At 32.5% G+C, this 23,101-nt stretch overlaps 1 protein-coding gene across 1 annotated transcript; it reads left to right on the top strand.

Annotated features, from left to right (window-relative positions):
• The first annotated feature begins 512 nt into the window (after positions 1 to 512).
• On the top strand, positions 513 to 5,713 carry LOC123315140 (alpha-tocopherol transfer protein-like). Its single transcript, XM_044900716.1, has 7 exons — positions 513 to 663; positions 2,594 to 2,731; positions 2,821 to 2,980; positions 3,649 to 3,901; positions 5,214 to 5,324; positions 5,384 to 5,486; positions 5,550 to 5,713. Exons 2-7 carry the CDS (start codon positions 2,596 to 2,598, stop codon positions 5,630 to 5,632), a joined length of 846 nt encoding a protein of 281 aa, XP_044756651.1. The 5' UTR covers positions 513 to 663; positions 2,594 to 2,595; the 3' UTR covers positions 5,633 to 5,713.
• The last annotated feature ends 17,388 nt before the right edge of the window (positions 5,714 to 23,101 follow it).

Raw genomic sequence — 23,101 nt, 5'->3', positions numbered from 1 at the left:
CTGGGAAATCTAAAATTGAAATCAATTATTTGATTGTATAAACTCAACATTTCAATCCCATCATTAGATGGGATTCAAACTTAATTCGACCCTGGCGTGCCCTAACTCCCTCCCCTGATTTCATAAAGTCGTGAACTCAAACAAGAATAAAATATCAAAAACTTACCAGAATAAATAAATCGCTTTCCTCTTTCGTGTATAAATTGCACTTTTATTTCAAACACACGTTTTTACGGCACATCGCTGCTTATTTTCCAAAATATTACGACGTGAATGATTGAAATAATATTTTGACAATTACAAATACACACGCCGTCTTAGAAATTTTAGAAGCGATCTGGAGGGGAAAACAAGCGAAAATTCATTTCATTGGTGGTTTTTGGAAGTGGGAATAATTTGAAAAATGAACAGTCTGGAAAATAGCTTATGATCCATCTATTTAATCTATGTCTTTATCCTTATCTATCGCGAATAGGTTAAACATGAATTGGGTCGTAGTGGGGAGGATATTCCAAGATAAGGAATCTCTGATTACTCAGTAAACGTGTTATTTCTGTCTGTAACGAAAGCGCTTTGAGAACAATGAAGCGAAATATAAACAATATTCGATTGTGATAACTGAAATTTATATTTGATTATTTTTATAGTCCAAAAAATTATCAAGTGAGTCTAATTCATAACATTAGTAATTTATGTGAGGCATTTTTGATCAGTTTATTTTTGTATTATTCACCTGAATACCTCATTGAAAATATGGTGCTATCTATAGATAAATATTCTCAATTTATTGAGATTTGAAAAGTAACAATGAAATTTTTTCGACATTCATTTAATGGAGCAATCATTTTGTAGGAGCTAGATCCTACTCGTATGAAAAATTTCAAAAAATTAATCCTCATTTAAAAAAACAGAAAGAAATCATTCTTTACAAACATAAACTGGTTCAATCTTTGGAAAAAAAATTGCATATTTCATACCTTAGTATGTAGTAAATAGTGGTAAATACTGACTTATTTGACAAATCCAATAGTTGAAGAAAGCCAACATTTTTAAAATTTTTTTTTACATTTTGGTGCAAAAATTAGGAACTGCATGCACACTTTCAAACTCTGGAAATTTTTGTCCGAAAATTTTTCCATAATGCAATAATTGGAGATAAAATTGTTTCCAAGTGAACTTTATATAAAAATACGCGACCTCGTATGATCATTGAACTTTCATTTCAATACTGCTATTCTTTGCATTATGAGTAAGTGTGATATTATCGTGAATTGGAAATAAAAATGTACGACAATAATGGTCATTTTGTGAGAAATTCAATTAGACGATAAGTAAAAAATTTATCTTCTTTTATCAATAAATATTGGTTGACGGATTATGATATTCATCAAATAAGGAATAAATAAGGAAAAATTTACAAACTTGTCAAGTAGGCTTAGGAATTTTTAGAATCACAAGCATTCCATTATTCTTTTTTTGATTATCATTTCAATTGCGATAAAATTATTTTTAGTTTTTACACAAATGAAAAAGCATTTTTTGGATGCTCGAGGAAATTTTTATGTAAAAATGTTTGATAGGATTGTGTTGAAAACTGTTTTTAATATTTCAAAGCAATTTTAAACTTCATTCTATCCTATCCCCATTGAAAAAGTGCAAATAAGAGAAGAAATTTGAAGAAATTTTCCTGAAGCTCATCTTCAGTTTCCGGGATATCCCTATTAACATAATTTACAATTTGTTACGATGGTTGCTATCATTATCTCTACTATAGACTATATAAAATCAACCTTAACTGCCAATAATAGATCTCTTATTGTTAGGAATAATCAGTTCATAATTTATAAATTTATTATTAGATAATAATTTTAGATAATGATTCCATATCCATACTTTTAATTTTTCTTCAATCCATATTTATTTTATTTTCCATTATTTATTAGATACTATTACTAATCATATTTTTTTTCAAATTTTATATCTAAATATAAAATTTGAAAAAAAAAGTTGGCATATAGTTACAAAAAAATCATATTCAACAAAATAGCTCATGAGAAACAGTAAAGTAAAAAACACGATATATTTCCTACTCGCTTAGTCAAAGGACATTTTTTATCAGAAATATTGCTATTAACGTATATGTCTGAGATGGATAAAGAAAAACTAAAACATCAAATGGTTTCCAAATAAGTAAAAACAGACTGTGTATTTCATTTGAAGAAATCTTACCACTTATTTTGGATCTCCATGTTTAGAAAAACTGAAATTCTCTAGAGCGTAGGGTGAACAAGCTAAAGGTACACATCTTAGTGATCATTCAGTTATGCCTTACTCTAAGTATATCAAATTTCGATATCGCTGAATTAAAAAATATTGTGACATTTTCATGTCATGCTTTCCGAAGAAAAAAATTGAATTAATTTAATTTAAGTGTTGTAGAGAAGGAATATTGAAAGAAGTCAGAAAATCGATGATGATCGAATTTCAATAATATATGCAGGATTTTCCATCAGAAGATACCTATAAAATAACTTATTCAAAAATTAGAGCACATTTTATGACGAAAGTGTTGAACGAATTCGTTGACTTTCAGAAATGGTGGACGAGATAACCGAAACTAGTCCCAGAATCAAAGCCCTGCAATCCTTGGGAATAACCGAAGATGATGCAGATAGTAAAATAGCGGCAATTGAGAAATGGATAGGCGAGAAAAACTTTCCTGAGCAGATGAGTGAGTATATGAAAAGAGAAGGAAATCAGAATTTCGGCAGTCTTTTCTCAAAATCAGTTCGTGTAATATTAATATCCTTCCATTTCTAGGTAAAAATATAATAGAAATGTTCCTCATACGTAACAAATTCAGAGTAGAGGTTACTCAGAAAAAACTGGCAATGTACTACAAAATCAGAAAACAAATACCAGAATTCTTTGAAGGAAAGCATCCTAAACATGCAAATATGAAGGAAACCATGAATGTTTCGTAAGTATGTATTGATTAATGTTTGCAGCTGTTCTCTCAATAGATAGTTTTTGTTATCTTCGATTTTGATTCACCAGAATATTCAGTTGTGATGAATCCATTATTCGAAATGAGTTGAGATATATGTACTGACTTAATACAATCAACAGCGATATTCTCCCAAATGCTTTTTCTATGAGAAAAAATAACTGATATATAGTACCTACTGTTAATTTTAATACCTATATTTTATCTTCATGGTCTGAGTTTTCTGTGGATAATTTTGGAATTTTATAAGAAACGTTGCTCGGAAGATTATCAATGAAGGTCATAAAAATAAATTAATTTTTAAGTGCTCCTCTTCGATGTTTTTCAAATTTTATAGTTGATTATTTCTGGTATTTGTATTTGCAATCTTCTCTCAATGTCTGGAGACGTGGTAACGTTATACCTTATACCTCAATTATAATTAATTAAAATGAACATAAAAAGAATTGTGTGGTAAAAATATGAATTCCTTGCTTTATTCTGACCACATAATGGATACATGGATACAATTCTTATTATAGCAAAGTACGAAAAAGAGTACCTGTAAAGTAAGGCGAAAGTAACAACACCTTTTCAAAATAAAACACAATAAATAATAAATAAAGTTTTAAGGCTCGTTATATTCCTATAGGTTTTTGCAGGTACTTCGTTTTCTCTCCAAAACTCACACCCGAGAATTATACTGTGAATTTCTTCAAACTAATCGATGAAAATCCAAAGAGCTTCGTTCCAAACGATTTTTGTGGACATGTTGTTAATATTTCCGAATTGAAACTGGTACAAAATGTTTACTCATTAGGAGATATTTATGTTTGTGATTTGAAAGGGAGTTCTTTCACGCATCTCTACTATTTTGGAGTTGGCACTTTACGGAAGCTTGCAAAAATAACCCAGGTCAGTTGGATCAAATTAAGTTAAATTAAAGTCCTACAATTATTGGAATAATGCATCATTTATTCAAATTTGGATTCGCTAAGAGTATGTTGTAGGAATATATTGGAGAAGAACAATTGATATTTTTAGCAATTCTGGATTCTAGCCTAATATCGGCATCTCTATAGTCACTATGGACGTCTTTGGAGATTTTGAGGGGTGATAATTAACGGTCTTGTCAAATATAACTCGATGACTCGATTTCAATCAATCCAGAAGATGAACGAGTCTAGAAATTTGATATTGTTTTTTTTTTAAACTCTTAAAAAGGTTGAAAATATCAAAAATATTCAAGATGGGGCTAAACACTTTTAAAAACTTTTGTGGATTAATGAAAAAAATAAATAGGTAATCGATTAATAAGAAATTAGGTATATAATTCTCTGTGAATAAATTATATGAAATTTTCGTTCGAATAACACGACTCTACAAAAAAATTTTTGTTCTTTGTCCTAACGTTTATATTAGGATTTTCCGGTTAATTATGCACAAAAACGAAAAGAAAATAACTTTTTTTGGTATAAAGTTTGCTTTTGTGATAGTTATAGTATTAATATTCGTTCTTCATTTTTTTTATAATTTTTAATAATTCAAAAAGACCGGCCGATGAAAGTGGGGTGTTTACGTTTACAAGGTGTAGCTAGAGGGCACTCGAGTCATAAACAATGATCAGGTGTTGTTTACTAGCTCAGACAAACTTCAAATATCGTCAAGAAAGTGTAAATACGATGCTGATGCATTTTGTTTTATATGTGGTCAATTTATTATAATTCGTGACGTGAAATACGAATTAAAGACATCTCAAGTTCTCTCTGAAGCCTATGAAGCATATTTTGACTTTCCTGTTTGGAATCAAGACAAGCCATGGGCTCCCCATGTTGCTTGTTTTTATTGTAAATGCTATCGTTGAATCAGTCTCCTAAACACAGAAGCAAACTTTTTCATGCCATATATTTTTTTTTTCGTCTAATTAGGATCTAAACTATCGAAATTTTATGATTTGCAGTCAAAGTCAAATTTGGTGTTGACCCGTGTAATCTTCTCAATACAATATATTCAGAGTATTCATACAATAAATAATTTAATTCATAACATAAAATTGTGTTACTTTAGAAGGAATCCATCCAGACCAATAAATCATTACTACCTTTGTAATTGCAATCTGAAATTGTTGAAAATAAAGTTTCTAACTGTTTCATGTATGGGCGTATATTCCATTTATTTTCTTGTCAGCATCATAAACTTCGATTCCAATGATCTTTTTTAATTCCAGGAGGTATTCCCTACATCTATAAAAGCGATACATTTCATCAATAGTCCAGGATACATGAATACCTTGATAGCTGTTATAAAAGCAGTGTTGAATCCCAAAGTGTTCAAACGCGTATGTGGAAGACAACGCAGTGTCATTCTGTTTCATTCAATCGATTTTCGTTCTTTCAGATCCACATTCACGAGAATCCCGAAGATGTAGCGAATTTCATATCTAAAGATATATTACCTAAAGAATTCGGTGGAGAAGGCCAATCTTTAGATGAATTGAATGGTGAGTCTATCAAAAACGGAGTAGGAAAAAAAGAGAAGTTTGAATATCGATTTTTCTTTTCAGATTTCCTCGAGAGGCAGTTTTCAAAATTCCAGAGCAGATATGATGAACTGGAAAGAATAAATGATATCATGATGAACAAATGAAATCAATCTGAATTATTATGTGCTTATCTGTATAAACTGTTTTTTTATTCCGATTCCAATAAATTCGCAATAAAAATGAAATTTGCTGCTTTAGTGAGAAAATTGGATGAAAATAGGAAATTTATTTATGAAATGAAATTCCGGGCAACTGAGAGAGAGAGATTTGAGATTCTTTATTGACTAACGTCAGAGACGCCCAGTACATTTCATACAACAACCATTAAAAAAAAAGTTAATTGTAATACAGTTTCAATTTTCATCCTGTTACACTTGAATTCTGATGTAGTTCCATAATAATATAAGGCTGTCTCTAATTCTCTGCGTTGGGTATTTTCTGCATAAAGTAATCACTGCCCTGCTGTGAAATATTCCTGGATGCGTTCAAGAATTTTTTATTCAGATTTATCAGTCCCTTGTTTATTGGTTGGATACTTCGATAGCTCATGTTGTGGGCTTGGACTAGTAAACCCCAAATGCTCCCACGTAAAAAGTTTGAAATTACTTAAATGAAGTGAGACCTTAAATGAAAATAGCGTTTCGCTTTCACAGTAGCATTTTCAGGTGGGTGAAGGTAAACTGAATTATTTGGTAACGAACGAAAATATACATAAAAAAATAATAAAGTCTCTTTTTAATTGTCTAGTGGGTAGAGGGGTTAAAATGATAGTTTCAAGATCATTGAAAACATTTAAGTATATATATAGCAGGTACAAATTAGAGATTAGGTAGGTAAATGCAGAAAAGAAGACTTTCTATTTATGCATAATGAAATATATTCTACCATGGCATCGAAAACAATCATCTTCCCTTAAATTTTCTTGAATTTTAACAATGTTTTCTGAATACATATAATATATGTATATATTTGTTTTTTTTATTATGACTACAAGTTTTTTCTATTATTTCTATACAATTCCAATTGTTTTTTTTTTTGTTTGTTTCATATATATTAGCAACTGGAACGACTAAAATACTACAGGTTGAAAAAGAAATACTCAAAATATATTTGTTTCAGAAGAAACTTTTATTCTCATCCATATTATACTATTAAAAAATATTTTCTGATAGCTTGATTCAATTTAACACATAAGATCTTTTATAGTTACTTACCTACTGAAAGTAATGATTTTTGAGAAAATAAAAAATTATCAACAGATATGTAGCGCGAGTCGTATGAGCTGAAATTATCTTAGAACTCAATTTTTTTTTCTATGTCCTTTTATCTCCCATGAAATGTCTGCTCAATTTCATTTCTGTCAGTTTTCTGATTAAAAAAACAATTTAAAGAATGTTTTCAGATGCCATCTTTAGGCGGCTGCATCTAAATAGGGGTTGCTTTTGACGAGGAATCAACCCCTCAATTTTTTTCGCCACTATTTATTTACACCCTATATATAACTAAACAGCATCACAGCTGAATAAGTTAATTTGTTTCGAATCCAATTAGAATGAATAATTATAAGTTATATGTGAATGATGAAAATAGCAAAAATGAGGTGAAATATATAATAATACATTATTTACAACATTAAAAAATTACATGCAAAATCAACAGAGATTTGAATAAATTAGATAGTGATGAATACCTCGATCAAATATACGCACTGCGTAGTAAATGTTTTTTATATAATTTTAAGATATTTTCCTGTTAGTAACTTCAAGCTTGCGGCAGTTTATTGCAGATTTTTGGGACCCATGCGAAGTCTACGCCTTGCTTGTTGGTTGGCATGTGCTAATACATACATTGCAGAATTAATTAAAAATTAAATGTTATAGTATTTCTATTTCCTGAGAGAAAACCCACCTGTAGTTATGCGTTTGTTTGAGACCTAAGATTTTTCTAATCTAAACTCTCTTTTGGTATATCAGTAGATCCTTCACGTATTTAGATGTATACCTAAAAAAGAATTCCATACAAACCAGAAGAAAATAATATAAGGAATTCGTGGGATCACTTTTACCGCATTATCATTTGAAATATACCGCAAATAATTTTTTCTATCGAGAGAATTTCTTAATGGGTTTGTTTGAAAAGTATGTTCAGTGCTGCACCATTCGAAGTATTCCATCTGCAAGTATTTGAAGAGTAAGAGGTCGCTTTCGTTGACACCTCGATTAAAGGTGGGACAGTGTCAGTATGGAGATCAGGTCCCTCCCCTGTCATGTAGCATTCAACACGACTAAATTGCAGGGCTTTGTGCGAGATGGTATGAATAGCTACAGGACTCTTCTCGTTTTCCATACATGAAGTTTCTTGCTGCCTTCTGCATATTTAAGTATATCTTTCCTAGGATAACTCTGTAGGGTGGAGGGAACGAATTCTATGAATTTTTATCTGGTATAATGACGATCTCTTTTGAATTCCCAGATTTATTTTATACGATATTCTTGGAAATATCTCATGTGTATTTTAGCGATATCAATACTATTTTGTAAGAATTCCATTTCATGAGAGAATTGACATATGTCAGGGAAGAATAAAGTTGAAAAATATAACCATGCTGCCTTTGCCTGCACGTTCAAGTTAGATAATCAGAATCAGATTGGTTCTATAGAATGAGTAGTTCTTTAAAAACGAAAAAATGTTCATAAGTACCGCTTTTCTGGACTTCTTCGTAGTGTTCTCAAAAAACGTCAAGCATGATTTTTCTCTTGAAAAAATCATCTTCCAAAGATAACTCTCGGTAACATATACGGGGTGAATCTTTGACTCGTACAAATATTTTAACAGTATATTCTTGAGGTAAAGAAAAACTTCGTTCTCTACCTTTTTTTCCGAATCGTCTCGGTTTAAAGGATACAGGCTGTTGAAAAACTATGAAAAAATTGTGTTTTCAATTCTATCTCAATCTATCTTAATCTTTTTCGAACACGAGATATCATCCACGTCTTCCAGTTTTCTCATTATGACCATTATTTACCATAAAAATATCAAAAATTCCAAAGAACCTAACTCTTGAAACTAAGTTAGACGCTATCTAATGAACATTTGAACGTTTTTAAAATAACAGTATTTCTTATATTTTATCGTATAATGCGCCGTTTTCGGGTAATTTGATGTTCAAAAAATGAAAAGTATCTGTGAAATTTGAAAAATTGGGTACTTTTAATACAACTCTGTTTAAAAGATCCACAGATGTGTAGTGTCACAGATTTAGCTAGTTTTATTCTGAAGGTAATTTTGTTTTTCCATGGGTGGCACAGCTCATTATGAAAACTTAAAATGGCTATATCTTTTCTTCAGGGCCGAAATGGAAAAAATTGTGTGGGGAAAAAAGAGTTTCTTTTGACCATTTGTATGAGTCAAAGACTCATACCGTATAGGCCTAATAATACAAATAAAGAGTGAGTAAAAAGTAAGGCATGAAATTATATCTTCAGTATTTACTATTTTGTTGACAAATGTGGTGAAAAGCGTAGATATTTTTCAAATGCAACGTTAACTCTTTGTGCCAGTTTATTGCTGAGGATGATTTGGTCTTTGATGGGGTTCTTTATATACTTCCAGTACTCTTTTCCGAATAAGAGAATATAGAGTAATATCCTCGGTAATATCTACTTGAGAAAAGAGTATGGAAATAATAACAAACTTCCTGAAATCGGAAGGAATTGAATCAGCTTTTAAAACGAAAAATATTTTAGGTAAATATATACATCAGGAATATTGAAGATCAAACGAATAAAGTATGAATATGTAGAGTTTATAAATTTGCTCGTAGCGTTCGTCTTTATATATAGGTCAAGGGGTTGAAAATATTAGAACACTGGAATTTTTTCATCAAGGGTACTGGTAGTTCTACGTGTGCTACTTCGAAAACAAATGTATTGAAAGAAAAAATTAAATATGCTGAACCCTGAGTAGAAAGGCCTTTCAAATGAGGTATCACTCATCCCATCTTCCCTATAGGCCAACATTGCTTCTCGAGCAAATCAGTATTTGGATGATCAAAACGTAGAAATAATGGGCATCAAAGGACCTCTCAATTCTAAGCATAAAGGATAAATTAGGAGGTGTAATATAAACTGAATTAGATGATTTCCATTAGGGTGAGTTATTTAACCACTACACGTGTTTCGCCATCACAAGAGTATCTTGATGTGGATGAAGGTATACTCCTCTACTTTAAAGAAAAATAATAACACTACTTAATTTTTAACTCCTGTTGAATTTGAACATATAGCTGCTGAAGTCATTATGTTTCTGGCATATATTTAAAATGTTGTTTTGAAAATTCTAATATTCAGTCTGGTTTCATTTTGACTTTTTATAGAAAATTTAAATTTTTTGAGTGGTTTGAAGGGTATCAGAATGAAAAGGATAGATAAAGCAACTGGAAAAGAAAAAAAAATAGAAGATAATAAAAATCAACTTGTCTTGCACTCAACATTTCATTCATATTCATACAGAAAACGAGTGTTATACTATTCAGTAGTGAGTGTTTTTTTTATGAAGAAGAATTTAAGAATGCTAGAGTTAATTCCTTTTCACGCGAGGTCATTCCATTTCTCATAGAAATATGGAATATCGATTCTATAATATCGCATTTTCCATACAAGTTCTTTTTACCATCCTATTGAGTTTGAGTACAGCATTAACAACCTCCCCTCGATTCTTAGGCCTCCATCGAGAAATCTAACGCAAGCGCAACCACCAACGTGAATATTTGAAAATGTTAAATCCAGATGAGACGCGATGGTGTCGCACAGTTCCATTCAACGGTCGCTTTTTAGAGGCGCATTTCCGGGTAATCCTCTGTGATCAGCAATTGAAGGTAAAAGCGAGTCCATGGTGAAACGCCGAGAACGGAAGTGAGCCAAAAGGAAACAGGAAGGCACTGTTTCGATGAACTTTTTGTTGCGAATTTCGCGAAATTGGCAGTAAATCGACGTTATTGGAGAATTGTTTCATTCAACAGGTGAGTAGATAATATATGATTCAGGGGGATTTGACTCGAACATATTTCACATAATGAAAAAGATTTTTGAATTCTCAAACTGTCCTGCACTGCTGTGATATATGTATGTATAGTAATCATCATTATAATTATACATATATTTTATTATTTTTTATTGCTAAATGAAGCTTTATAGTCTATAATAGGCAAAGAGTGGAAACTGTTGGTTCCACTTTATTTCTTCAAAAGTAGGTATTCAGGAACCGAAAACTGGCAAATAGCAACTGAAGATAATTCACGCTAAACATTTAATTAATCAATATAAATAAGTGGTGAATTCTAAAAAGTGCATAATATAAAAATAATTTTCATATGAGAAAACAATAAAACCGGAAAGAAACAAGTAGAAGAGCAAAAACTACAAGACATGAAATGAATAACTTTGAAAAAATTTAAAGGGTTATTATATGGTAGCGAAAAGGCAATAAAGAAAAATTTGGTCATGTTCTCCTATAATGTCAGCATGAAATCCGCCTACTATGTAAATTTCAGATAATTCCAGCTCATTCGACACATATGCTGAGTGTCTGTTGATGAATTATTTTATTTTCCTCAAAAACCTTTACTTCTAGCAAGAAATATTTATTTAAATGAATCAAACTTTCAAAATTTATTTCTCAATGGTATAATATGAATAAGGAAGAAAGTTTGTTTTGAGACAAATGTTAGGGGTGGTTTTTTCTACCCCTTGATATTATTACTGCACAATAAACAGTCAGATCTGGTTGCTTGAAATGAAGAATATTAATGTGAATATTATAATATTTTTGAAAAGAGAGAATTATGTGAGATACTTCCTTCTAAACTGCTCTTGAAATATGTTCGACTTATGTCAAGGCTGCAGCATTTTGTAGTTGTAATTGTTACAAAATGGCGAAGGTTCCACTTTCTTGGGCTACTTCATAAGTAGGAGCGATTAGGTGCTTAACGTAGTAAAATTGTGACTTCACAGTAATCTTTCTTTGAAACAACATTACTAGATAGATTGATTGATAAATTAAAAGGATACAATCGCATGTGCAATTTTCATTAAGCTTTTTGTTCAGATTGGGCTACTGAAGAAAATCGCATTCAAAAAAGAAATACACTTAAGTAAAGGATTGAAATAGCTAAATGCATTCAGACAATTGTTTACGAACTTATTTGAATTTATTTTAACAAAAATATTCTACTGCAGTTGAGTTGTTTTCACATTTTACGAGAACATTCAAGCTCCTTCATTTTTCAATATTATTATCTTGAGCGTGGAAATAAAATTCCAGGAGGTGCCTTCCATCAGTCAACGACATGCTCAAAATTTTTCACTGAACCTGGTGCTTTGTTTTTCGAAAATTCAATAAGATATTTCCTTCCAACCTATTACTAAATTGAATTCTAGTCGAAATATTAGTAAATTGTAATCAGTTGCAAAATGGCGAATGTACTAATTGGACATTTAATGAACTTCCATCGTTCCAGAGCACTACCTCAATGACGTAGAGTTGCCATTCCCAGATTCTTCAACTGAAAAGAGTTGTTTGAACGAATTTTTTACCTTTTTTGAAAAATTTTCATTATGATAGGAAAAATTTGAATAATGTTATTGTGTATTGTCTACGAATTACATTTCATAAAATAATACTACTACTTTCGTCTGCCCATTTATTCCTTTCAATCAAGTTATTCAGCAGGATTAATTTTCACAGGAATAACCAGTGTATTCATGTCACTGAAAGTGAAACCAATTGTTTTCTTTGGACAGACTTCGAGTTTCCATTTGTCATTTCCAAACGGAAAGCGCCCATTAATCGCCACCTTTTATCTAGGACAAGGTCAAACTGAACCATCGATCAATCAAAATTGTACAATTATTGTTTATGCTGGCAACTTTCTTTTGTGTTTTGGTTACTGGAAATTTTGGTGATCGAAATATTTTCAGTAGCTGGACTTCTATCATTTCAATCAAGTGAATAGTTTTCTTTTTTTTAACAAAAAATTCTTTAACGACTGAGTATGATATATTTCATTTAATCTGCAAAATTATCCATTATTTCATGGTTGAACTATCCAAAACATAGCCCGTTAAAATTCAAGATGAATTAAAAAAATTGAAACTACGCTTTCAGTGTTTCGACCGATATTTATTAGTAGGTACTAAAGCTATTTGGACACTCATAATAAAATATTATGTTAAAAAAAAATTCACCATTAATGCAACAAAATCCATAATTTCAGCATTATTTTTTTACATACTGAATTGCTGATAACACTACGTAGATAATTTCACTGAAATATTATGAACTACCGTCCAAAAAAAATAACGAAATCAAGTTCTATAGACACTAAAATTCAACATATGTTTCTTAGTTGAAAAAAAAATAAAATGGAAAAAGCGTGGCACATCGACATCAAGAAATCCTTCAACTTATATTAAAATAAATAACCAATTTTGCAGGACAAGTCCTCAATTAAAATAAAAATTGACCGTTTCGAGAAGTTTCATACAAAATACTGGATACTGAAGTTATTTATTTTGTGCGTTAATTTTTGCTCTCCCTGTAGACTGCTTCTCGAAGCAGTACCTATCACTAGCAAGCACCTTCGCCATTCTGCAGCCCAAAAAAATTCGTTGCATTATATATTTCCTCAACACGTAAACCAAAACCCTTTTAAGATAAATTGCCGATAATACTCCCCTAAAATGTGAGTTCCTATCGATTTGAAAGGGTTCGAATCTATTTCAGCCACATTTCCACAAAAATTCGATATTTTGTACAAACTCAGTTGACATTGTAGGTATATTTATATAGATCAATGCCATTTCAATATTCCTCGAATTTTCTTATTGAAAATTTGCTATTTTATGTGTTTGATGAAATCTGCTGCTGCCGTTTAAATTGTTTTAAAAATTATTAAGTATGTCCTAAAAAGTTTCTTTGCAATAAAAAAGTAGTTGAAAAAAATCAAACAATTCATCCACAAATTTGTATGTAATTTTCTTTCAACTGATCTATATCATATTCAAATCAGCAAAGAAGAATACACATGAAGTTTTTCTTCAGTGCGACTATTTCTGATACGAAAGTAATCCGGTAACTATCACTGACAAGCGTATTCATGTCACTGGAAGTGAAACCAATTATTTTCCCTTAAATAGACTTGGAATTTCCCTGGTCGTTTCTGAACGAAAAAGTCCCATTAATCGTCACCCTTTATCTAGGACAAGGCCTTTGTCGAATTGAAACATCGATAAATCAAAATAGTGGAATTGTCGAGCTTTGATCTACTCAGTCACGCTCTTGATTAAAAAAAACTACCGTCAGTTACGCAAATGGTTTTCGAAATTGCAAGTATGAACTTTTCATGTAGGAAATATGAAAATGATATTCATAAAACGGGACTGAAAAAGTTAAAATTCATGAATGAGCAAAGAAATATGTCAGTTATTTTATATTTTCATGACCTCAAAAAATTTATGACAAATTTCTTCGAAAGCAGTTGAAGAAACATCTGTGGAATTTGCTATGTTAATTATTCTATTCTCTTTCGTCAGGTCAAGATTAACTCGCACTCCACCAGTTTATCGGATGTTCATTTAGGATCGACGTTTCAGTCAAATAGAATTGAGGACAGTGTAGGTGGATACTTTTGAAAAACTTAAAAATCCTAATATAACTTCATTGCCATGGATGCGTATAATGCGATTATCGAAGGGATGTTTTCGTTTCCGAAAGCAATTACTGCTGAACTGCATCGATAATTGCATTCCTGATATAGAAGGTTTTATACTATTACAATGTTTCTGGTCTGGTGTTACAAGTAATTTCATTGTAATCGGATATTCACTGATGCAGAAGTGAAGGATATCAGTATTTCTTCGGAATCTGTCCAGATCTCGGTTAGAAATTAATCATTTTGCATAAATATAGTTTTTATATTTTGTAGATCCTGAAATCAACTACCAAGCAATATTATTTTCGATAATTCTCTATTCATATTAACCCCGGGTTTCATAAAGTTTGATCGGGGAATCAACGCTTGATTGACGAATAGACGTCAATTCGTTTTCAATCGATAATTCAGTAATGATCATTTAGAATATCATTCTCGCATCAAATTATGATGGTCATACGTCCATTCAATTATTCTCAATTGCTACTTCTTCAATATATTCAGAAATGAGAAGGTTTCCGTGATTTCGTTTGAGAAATCGAGTGACTGTCAAATCATTGATAGGACAATCAAAGTTTTATGAAACCCGCTAACATATTCAACCGAACGTAACATATCATTAAAAATATCACAGTTATCAAGAATGATCACTCCTAAACGGAGAGGCAATAAATACAATAACAAGTATTAATTCAGATGCATACCACCCGCTGATATGAATATCAACAAGTGTTACGATTTGAATTGAACTAGCCACTTTGCCATCGTCAGGGCCATAAATGGAGTACGCTCCATCGAAGAAAAGCAGATGCTGACCATGGTGTCGGTCTCATTTGACCTCTTCAGAGCAACATAGCTTCTTCTCCGATGGAGAACGTTTGGAATGGATGGACTCTTAAGCCCGTTTGCAACAGCCGAGAATTCTCTGGAGAATTCTCTACAGAATTCTCGCAATAAAACGGCAGAGATTATTTAGTACGCAACTCAACAGAGAATTCTACCGAAAGTGCGTATGTAACGGTACATAATTCACGGCGCATGAAATCTCGAGTAAATTTTCTAGAGAATTCTCGGCTGTTGCAAACGGGCTTTATTCAATACTGGCAAGGGCTATTGAGTACTATCCAGTAAACAGAACACCATTGAGTACTATACAGTAACATACTGAATTAGAGAAAATATGGGACATATGACATATGCTATTCTGCCTTGCTAACAACAAAGGACCTATCAGCAAAATGTGATGAATGTAATATATATGTAATATAATCGAACATCTACTAACCGGGAATAGATAAATCAAAATTATGCTTTGCAAGTTCTGTTCTTCGACATAATATATAAAATACATGTTCGTTAAAATACTATGTGTTATACTGTTATACGATGAAAAAAAAACCCGGATTTTCTCAAAACTTAAATTTTGCAGATAGGACCTTTCATGTTAAGACGGCAATATTGTCTTCGTCTGGGTTTCTATCTGGAGGGGATTGAATCGGATATCGTTTCATACTGGTTGGTGCTCTGTGTTACTGTATAGTACTCAGTAGTGCTCTGTTTACTAGATAGTACTCAATAGCTCTTGCCGTTGCCAGTATTGAATAAGAGTCCATCTATTCCAAAGGTTCTCCATCGGAGAAGAAGCTATGTTGCCCTGACGAGGTCAAATGAGACCGAAACCATGGTCAGCATCTGCTTTTCTTCTATGGAGCGTAGTCCATTTGGGGCCCTGACGATGGCAAATTGTCTAGTTCAATTCAGATCGCAATACTTGTTGATATATTCTTATCAGAGGGTGGTATGCATCTGAAGTAATCCTTATTACAGTTATCTTGAAAACATACATAATGTAATCGAGGTTTTCAAACTGATGTGTAATAATGGTACTCAAATTCCACTTTTATTGTATAGGTGATAATTCCAACCATATCAGTCGAAGAGACTTAGATGAACAAATGATTAAGTACCCTATTTTTTCACATTTTGAAACAGTGGTAGTTCCAGGAGTGATTTTATACTTGAAATTCTGTAAGGTGTTTGTTGATTTAAAACAGGTATATCTTTATAATTGAAATATAAGCTATATGTGTGAATGAACACTACTTTGAATATTATTCTTCTTTGAATGAGGAAATAAAATAATTTTTCGATATTCGAAAAAATATTTCTCTTAAGTTCTCAAAGAGCAACTCTTCTATAGTCCATTCAAGAATGATTGATATCTCGGGTGGCTATGGAAAATCGAATTTAAGTTGTTAATAGCCCATAAGTTGAGATTTTGTGTTGCGGAATTCAGGTTGGTATTGTGAATAAACATTGATCTATATACCAAATATATGTGAATCTATGCACTTATCGACGGTTATTTGAATTTTGTAGAGCTGTTGATGTTCTTAATTTAATCGTACGAATTGGAAACATAGTTGTGTCAATTTGAAATGCCGATTAATATGCTGTAAATTTGAATATTTCTTATTTTCATATACTTTTCTAGGTTATATTAATATATTCTAGTTCTGTGATTGAAAGTACAGAAATTTTTGAAAATCTTTTGTGACCAGATATTAAGCTGCGCCCAAGGAGATATAGGTGATATAGATATATATAGGAGATATAGATATATCTCCTTGGCTGCGCCCAGATTTTCAAGACCTACCGGGATGTCAAAATATGGATTATAGTAATAAATCTCGAAATTTCATCGACTTTGGTCGGTGAAACCGCTCGGTCTTGACAAATTTTCAACGTACTTCATCGTTTTCGGGATTTTTCAAAGGACAACTTTCGACAATCGTATCTCCCAGAAAAATGATCGCAGATTCAAATGTGACACATATTCTGAAACAGCAACTCTTCTTATAATGAATCTCAAAATTTCATTGACCTCGGTGCAACCGTTGGGTCTTAAGGAATTTTCAACTGACCCAATATTTTTTGGAATTTTGTAACACGCGTATCTCCCAAAAAATCATCCTACCTTACCTCAAAAACGCGACTTACAACTTCAATTGACTGAACCAAATGGATTCGTGTCGACCTGAACTTTCGTCCCTATCAAGATGATAAATGAAACACGAACAAATCATATATCAAATCGGCAACCAGCTCCCTATACCTATAGCCCCCATTTGGCAAAACTTCCTGGGTATTTTCAACATCAAAGTAGCAATCCTCCTTATGGAATGTTCATTTGGCAAAACCATTTACCGTTTAGTATGCTAAACGCAGGTTAGACTCACCAAATGGGCGGTTATACGGCACATAATCACTTCTTCATGTTCGTAGTAAGTCGCGAACGCATGTGTGAAATTTCCCCTCGAAAATCCCAAATACCAGTTTATCACATGTAAAATCAGATTGTGAGCGCTCGAATTCCATTTCGAGGCACAAAACAGCTTCTGTAATAATAGTCCTTCCATGTTCATGTCAATTGGGCAATATTCCATTCGCTCCGGGACAATCAGATCTCGGTGAAGCAACGCGATAAGAATGAGCATTTCTGCTTTTCGCATCTTCATTGTGTACGAGGTGGTTACGCCGTCTTTTCATTACGCGAGTAAAAACTTCTGCTTGCTTTTGTATGGTTGTCGCATTCGCATCGATCCTACAAGTCGAAAGAAATGAGTATACCCGCGGGAAACGAGATAGTCCATAAAATGTACCGATAAAAAAATTTATAAGTGGAAAGTTGAAAAGTGTCGACAATGCCGAATCTTCCACATAAAGACAAGGCTACTAACAAGTCAAAATTATTGATACATACGAATTACACTTCGTAAAATCATAAACTTGATGGTTAAGCTGCAAGGCTTCTAGGAAATGATCAACTTTTTCTTTTCTTGATAGAAAAAAATCTTCATTCCGAAAAACTGAACAATTCATGAGAGCCAAGGACTAAGAATGTTATGCCTAACTCCACAAAACTTGATCGGTGAATCAGCGCTTGATTGATAGATCCATTTCGATGTTTTCTATCGACAATTTAGTTAAGAGCACTTAGAATCTTATTCTTGAATCCGATTATGATATGCAGAATGTATATGAATAGTTTTTCATATAAACTTTTGTTTTTTGAGTAGCTCTTGCTTAGCTACAGCCCCCTAAAGATGACGGCCGAAAATCAATCTTTAATTTTTTAAGAATGAATAGAAGCAGATATTTTATGTAGACAAGAAAGCGTTAAAAAAATTTGGTGGTGTTCCTTTACGATTGAAAGGGGTAGAAAAAGCATCATTTGAAGTTTTCAATTTAAAACTTGTGCCATATATTCAAAAATATGATAAATTTCGCGAAATGCCGTTTTACCAAAATTTACTATCGACTACAATAACAAAAGTGCCCAAAGTGTACTTGATGTATTGTAGATTACAGTAAATATATATATATATCGGAAGTCCGGGAGAGTTGAACCTATTTCACTCTGAAGCCACTTAAGTCGTATCTGTAAATGGTAGCAACTCATTTTTTTGCGTGAAGATATCATGCCCAAATCGTTATCTATAGATAACAATAGATAATATGTAGTATAGTGATGGTGAGACGAACATTTTGAGTACAGCAATTCTTTTTTTAAGAACCGAAAATTGGCTCAGGTCTCCCTAACCCATGGGAGAGTTGAACAGGGGGTGTGAGAGACTTGACCGTAAGTTTGTTTGTTAGGAAAAACATTGAAAGAAAACAATTTCCAATGACCAACGATTGTGTATGTCAAGGTTTTCACCATCAAATGTATCACTCTCCCTTATTTCTGAGATGATTTTTACTTTTTTGAACCTTGGTATATTTTTTGATATTTATTCATATTATTCAATTTTCTTTTTTCGGACCAAACTATTATCTAAGCTCAACTTGGACCACTGATTATGTCTCCCGACCATAGCATGGGTCAAATTTCCCGCACTCCTTTTTAGTCTATTCAACAGATGTTTTCTTGAAACTTTAACAACTATTATTAAAGAGGCTCTTCGTTTGTAAAACAATATTAATCAATGAAAGCAATAAAACTAAATAACACCACGCACGTTTTCAAACAGTGAAACAAACACCAATTATTCAATTTTTTACTTTTTTAACAACAAAATCATGTTCAACCCTCTCAAAATGGAGCCGCCGAGTATTTCGCAAGCTATTTACGATACCGGTAGCGCGAAATTTAAATGGAAATATTGGAGGTGGTTCAAGTCTCCTAACTGAGCAAGTCTCCCGGACTCCCCCTACCTATATTTTCAGGTTTAAGTAAATCAAAAACGGGGGGCATTGCCATAATTCGCCCTTTTCGCCAAAAAAACAAGTGGAAAAACATTTTTCTCATAATTTAAAATTGGATAATATGACTTAATAGCCCTCACTAAAAATTAGGTTTGCTGAGAATTCTTGCAAAAGGGTTCCTTGATATTCAGTTTCAGAAAAAAGTGTACATAAAATGTAATCTTTTTTCACAGTACTAACCGCTCTTGAAATTAATGTACCTTTATAATTCTGGACCACCTTGTAAAAAAATATCACATGTTACATACTAATTTCCGAACTGAAAGTCGAAAATTTTTGAGGGTAAGTACTTTTCGTCCGCAAACTCTTTTCGTCTGATATTTCGTTACCAATACCAGATAGAGGGGTGATTGAATAATAAGTGCCTGTGACAATAAATACCATTTGCTGTTGTCAAATTAATCAGTAACGAAATCTGCTAGATTTAACGAGTGAATTAGGTAGGTGTTTTGAATGTTAGTGTTCAATAGAATCAAGAATGGATCGTGATGGCGATATAAATATCAGAAACACTACTCCACAGCTGATGAAATTTGCAAATACGTCGACCTAGATAAGGCCATCAAACGGATAACTACTTTCATAAAGATATGTGAGGTCGACGAAAAAATGTAATATGTGGCTCGGCAAAAAACTGGCAAAATTGTTTCACCTACTTGCTAGCTTCGGCTACGCCGAGGATGTAATAGACAGTTTTTCATCCTTGATACATAAATAAGTGACGTTGAGTTTTGTGAAACCCGCGGTCAATGTCTATTATAGAAATATATTTAAAACGTAAATGCCTAATACAACTGATCCAAAAACTTATTATTGGTTGTTAAAGTGGTATCCATTACAATGTTACAACTCTTTGTGTTTCGACTTGAATTCGCCAGAAACATTCCATTTCTCGCCGAGCAATTCATCGCATCGAAATTGCAAGAAGTGAATTTCAATGTTCTTCGAAAATGACAACACATGTCACGACGGAATGGGGAATGCGGGGACAACTAGGCATTTCTCACGATTGCCATCCTCCAAAACCCCAATATCTGACAGCCGTACATTTTGCAACCTAATCGTAACGTCCGTAGGCGCTTCAAGAGGTGAAAACCGTAATCCTTCCTGCCGAGATTGGCAATTTCCCTCCGCAACCACTAATTTCCGTCATTGGTTTCCAATGAGCAAAATTATCGACCTCCGTTTTTCACGAAGAACACGAACGCAGTAATTGGGACAAAGATTTCCACTTTCCGTGGAAAGAAACAAAAACGACAATTTCCGAAGTTTTTCCCGTTATTTGCTTTCCGTTAATAAAATTATCGATGAGAATTTTGTTTTGAAGACAGTTGACAGAAACTCCGGATAAATTGGCGGACGGAAAAAGAACGTTTCCTTCTGATACTTTTCCTACAGCAGACAGTATAGAAAATAAGAGGTACAACTGCTGCAAGTAGGTATAATAATAACTTTAGTGAAATGTAAATTTTTAAAACAGTGGCAGCCACTCAAAAATTCAACAAATATGAATGTGTAGTAGTTTGTTATACATTGCCTCTATTGTTATTCTATCTACTGGTACTCAAGTTAGGGTATATATTTTCTTTGACACTTTTGTGTACAACGAAGTTTCGGATTTCTAGAGTTGATTTTTTGTTTCTTATTAATCTCCTTCTATTGATTTTCTCAAACTTCTTTTCTACTACTAAATTTAGGCGAACTTTTCCATTCTTTTTCTCCCCTTTCTAAATTGTTATTTTTCATTCTCGCATGAGCCACTGATGATCGGAAATGCAGACTTTGTCTGGATGATCTATAATGAGAAATATCCTAGGTTTTGTGTATGGAATATGCATGTAAAGAGATTTTTGAAGAATCATAAGCACAGCATTTATTCTGAGTCATCAGAGAGGAAGCTGGAGTACACGCAAGTTGACGGAATTTTGATTTCATTTCACAATGTTCGTCATATGAAATATGGGATTTTAATTATTATAAAAAAATCTTTTTTGTATAATAGATTCTACCAGTACAAGCTCGAAGAGAATCTGTGTAAATGCAAACTAGCCTTGTGACTAAAATTTTATAAGATATTGTTTATACCAAAGCGATTTTTCAGAATTCGAACTGCGAATAAAATTTAAACTGACTTATTTGTTTATTAAGTTTCACTTAACGATTGATGCAACCGGTTACTGATGTTACCTACTTTTTTTCAAGCATTTATTGATCAGCAATCAGAATACAAATTCTATGAGCAATTTTATATGACATAGAGAGGAGAGGTTCTCCTCATTGGAAGAATCTCCATCCATTAGGTCAGTTGTCGTTCGTTTGCAGTCTTCTTACATCGTTGTCTCGTGTTAAGGGTTGTAGAAGAATATTTGTGGTTTCTACTTCTTATTTTTATGACGTCCTAGACGAAGGGTAGGTATTCTAGGATCATCATAGAGTGTTTAGTTGGTAACATACACCATGGTGCATCATTCGCAAAATCTTGGACTGGCATATTTGAATGATGGCTATATTTGCCTTACTAACTAATAGATTTCCTTGGTTTTAAAATCTACTTGTTTTTTCTTCTTTTTAATATGTTCTTCCCACAGTAGTCTGTTATCTAAGTGGTCAGTTTCAGCTTATGGTATTGCTTTACCATTCAGATGACAACTTATCTTATGAGTCAGTAGTAAATGCTTCATTGTCAACTAGTGATAGGTTAAAGTAATTTTGTAACTTATTCATCTTTCAAGTGCTGATCAAAATGTTTTCATTGTGAAATTCAATTTGTAATTCAAAAAGAATCATATTGATTCAATGTGGCCGATACTTGAGGAGAATCCATAATTAAATCAAAAACTGAATTACATGATTCTCTCTTACATGAATCATTTGACATCTTCAGGTGAGTGAAGGTAAGATGCTACTGAAATAGTGGAACAAGAGTAGTAATTTAGTTTTTCATATCAATACTGATAATGAGTTGTTGCCGATGAAAGAAAGAGTAAGTTATCACCATAATACTTTGGATGATTCGTCTCTGTGATTTTGTCACCTGTTCAGTCTCCTGAATATCATTCAGGTTTTCGCATGAAGTGTTTACCGCTCGTTACAATTTAGCGCCCTGTTTCCACCTAACTGGATTATTATACACCTTTTTAGCTTATCCGAGGAATTAATTGATCGACTACATTACTGGTTGATTCCTGGAATCAATCTTCTTCGGCTATAACAAAAAAGTTCGTGGAATCCATATGAGGATAAAAAAAAATATTTACATAAGCTTATAAACATTTAGCCTCCAACTTAGAATTAATAAAGTTAATCAAATATAGTTTTTTGTCTTTGATCAGTATTTGAAATTGTGCTCTTTTCGATGTATGATACCTAATGTTGTTTAGTGTCCCAAATTTGAGATACGTATATAGGTACAAGTCAGTTCCAAAATGGTAGTTACGGCGAGATGAGTACATTTCCTCGCGTCCTGGTTTGGAACTCACAAATTCGTTTATTCAATAAAATATAGATATAATACAACGTCCATTTCTGAAATAATGGTTTTCTGTAGTTAATTAGTGGAATCTTTGAATGATTGTGACCGTATAGAGTGATTATT

Source organism: Coccinella septempunctata, chromosome 6 (genome assembly GCF_907165205.1).
Source record: "Coccinella septempunctata chromosome 6, icCocSept1.1, whole genome shotgun sequence".
NCBI lineage: Eukaryota > Metazoa > Arthropoda > Insecta > Coleoptera > Coccinellidae > Coccinella > Coccinella septempunctata.
Note: the sequence above shows the minus strand (reverse complement) of the source record. Positions and strands in the feature narration are given on the sequence as shown.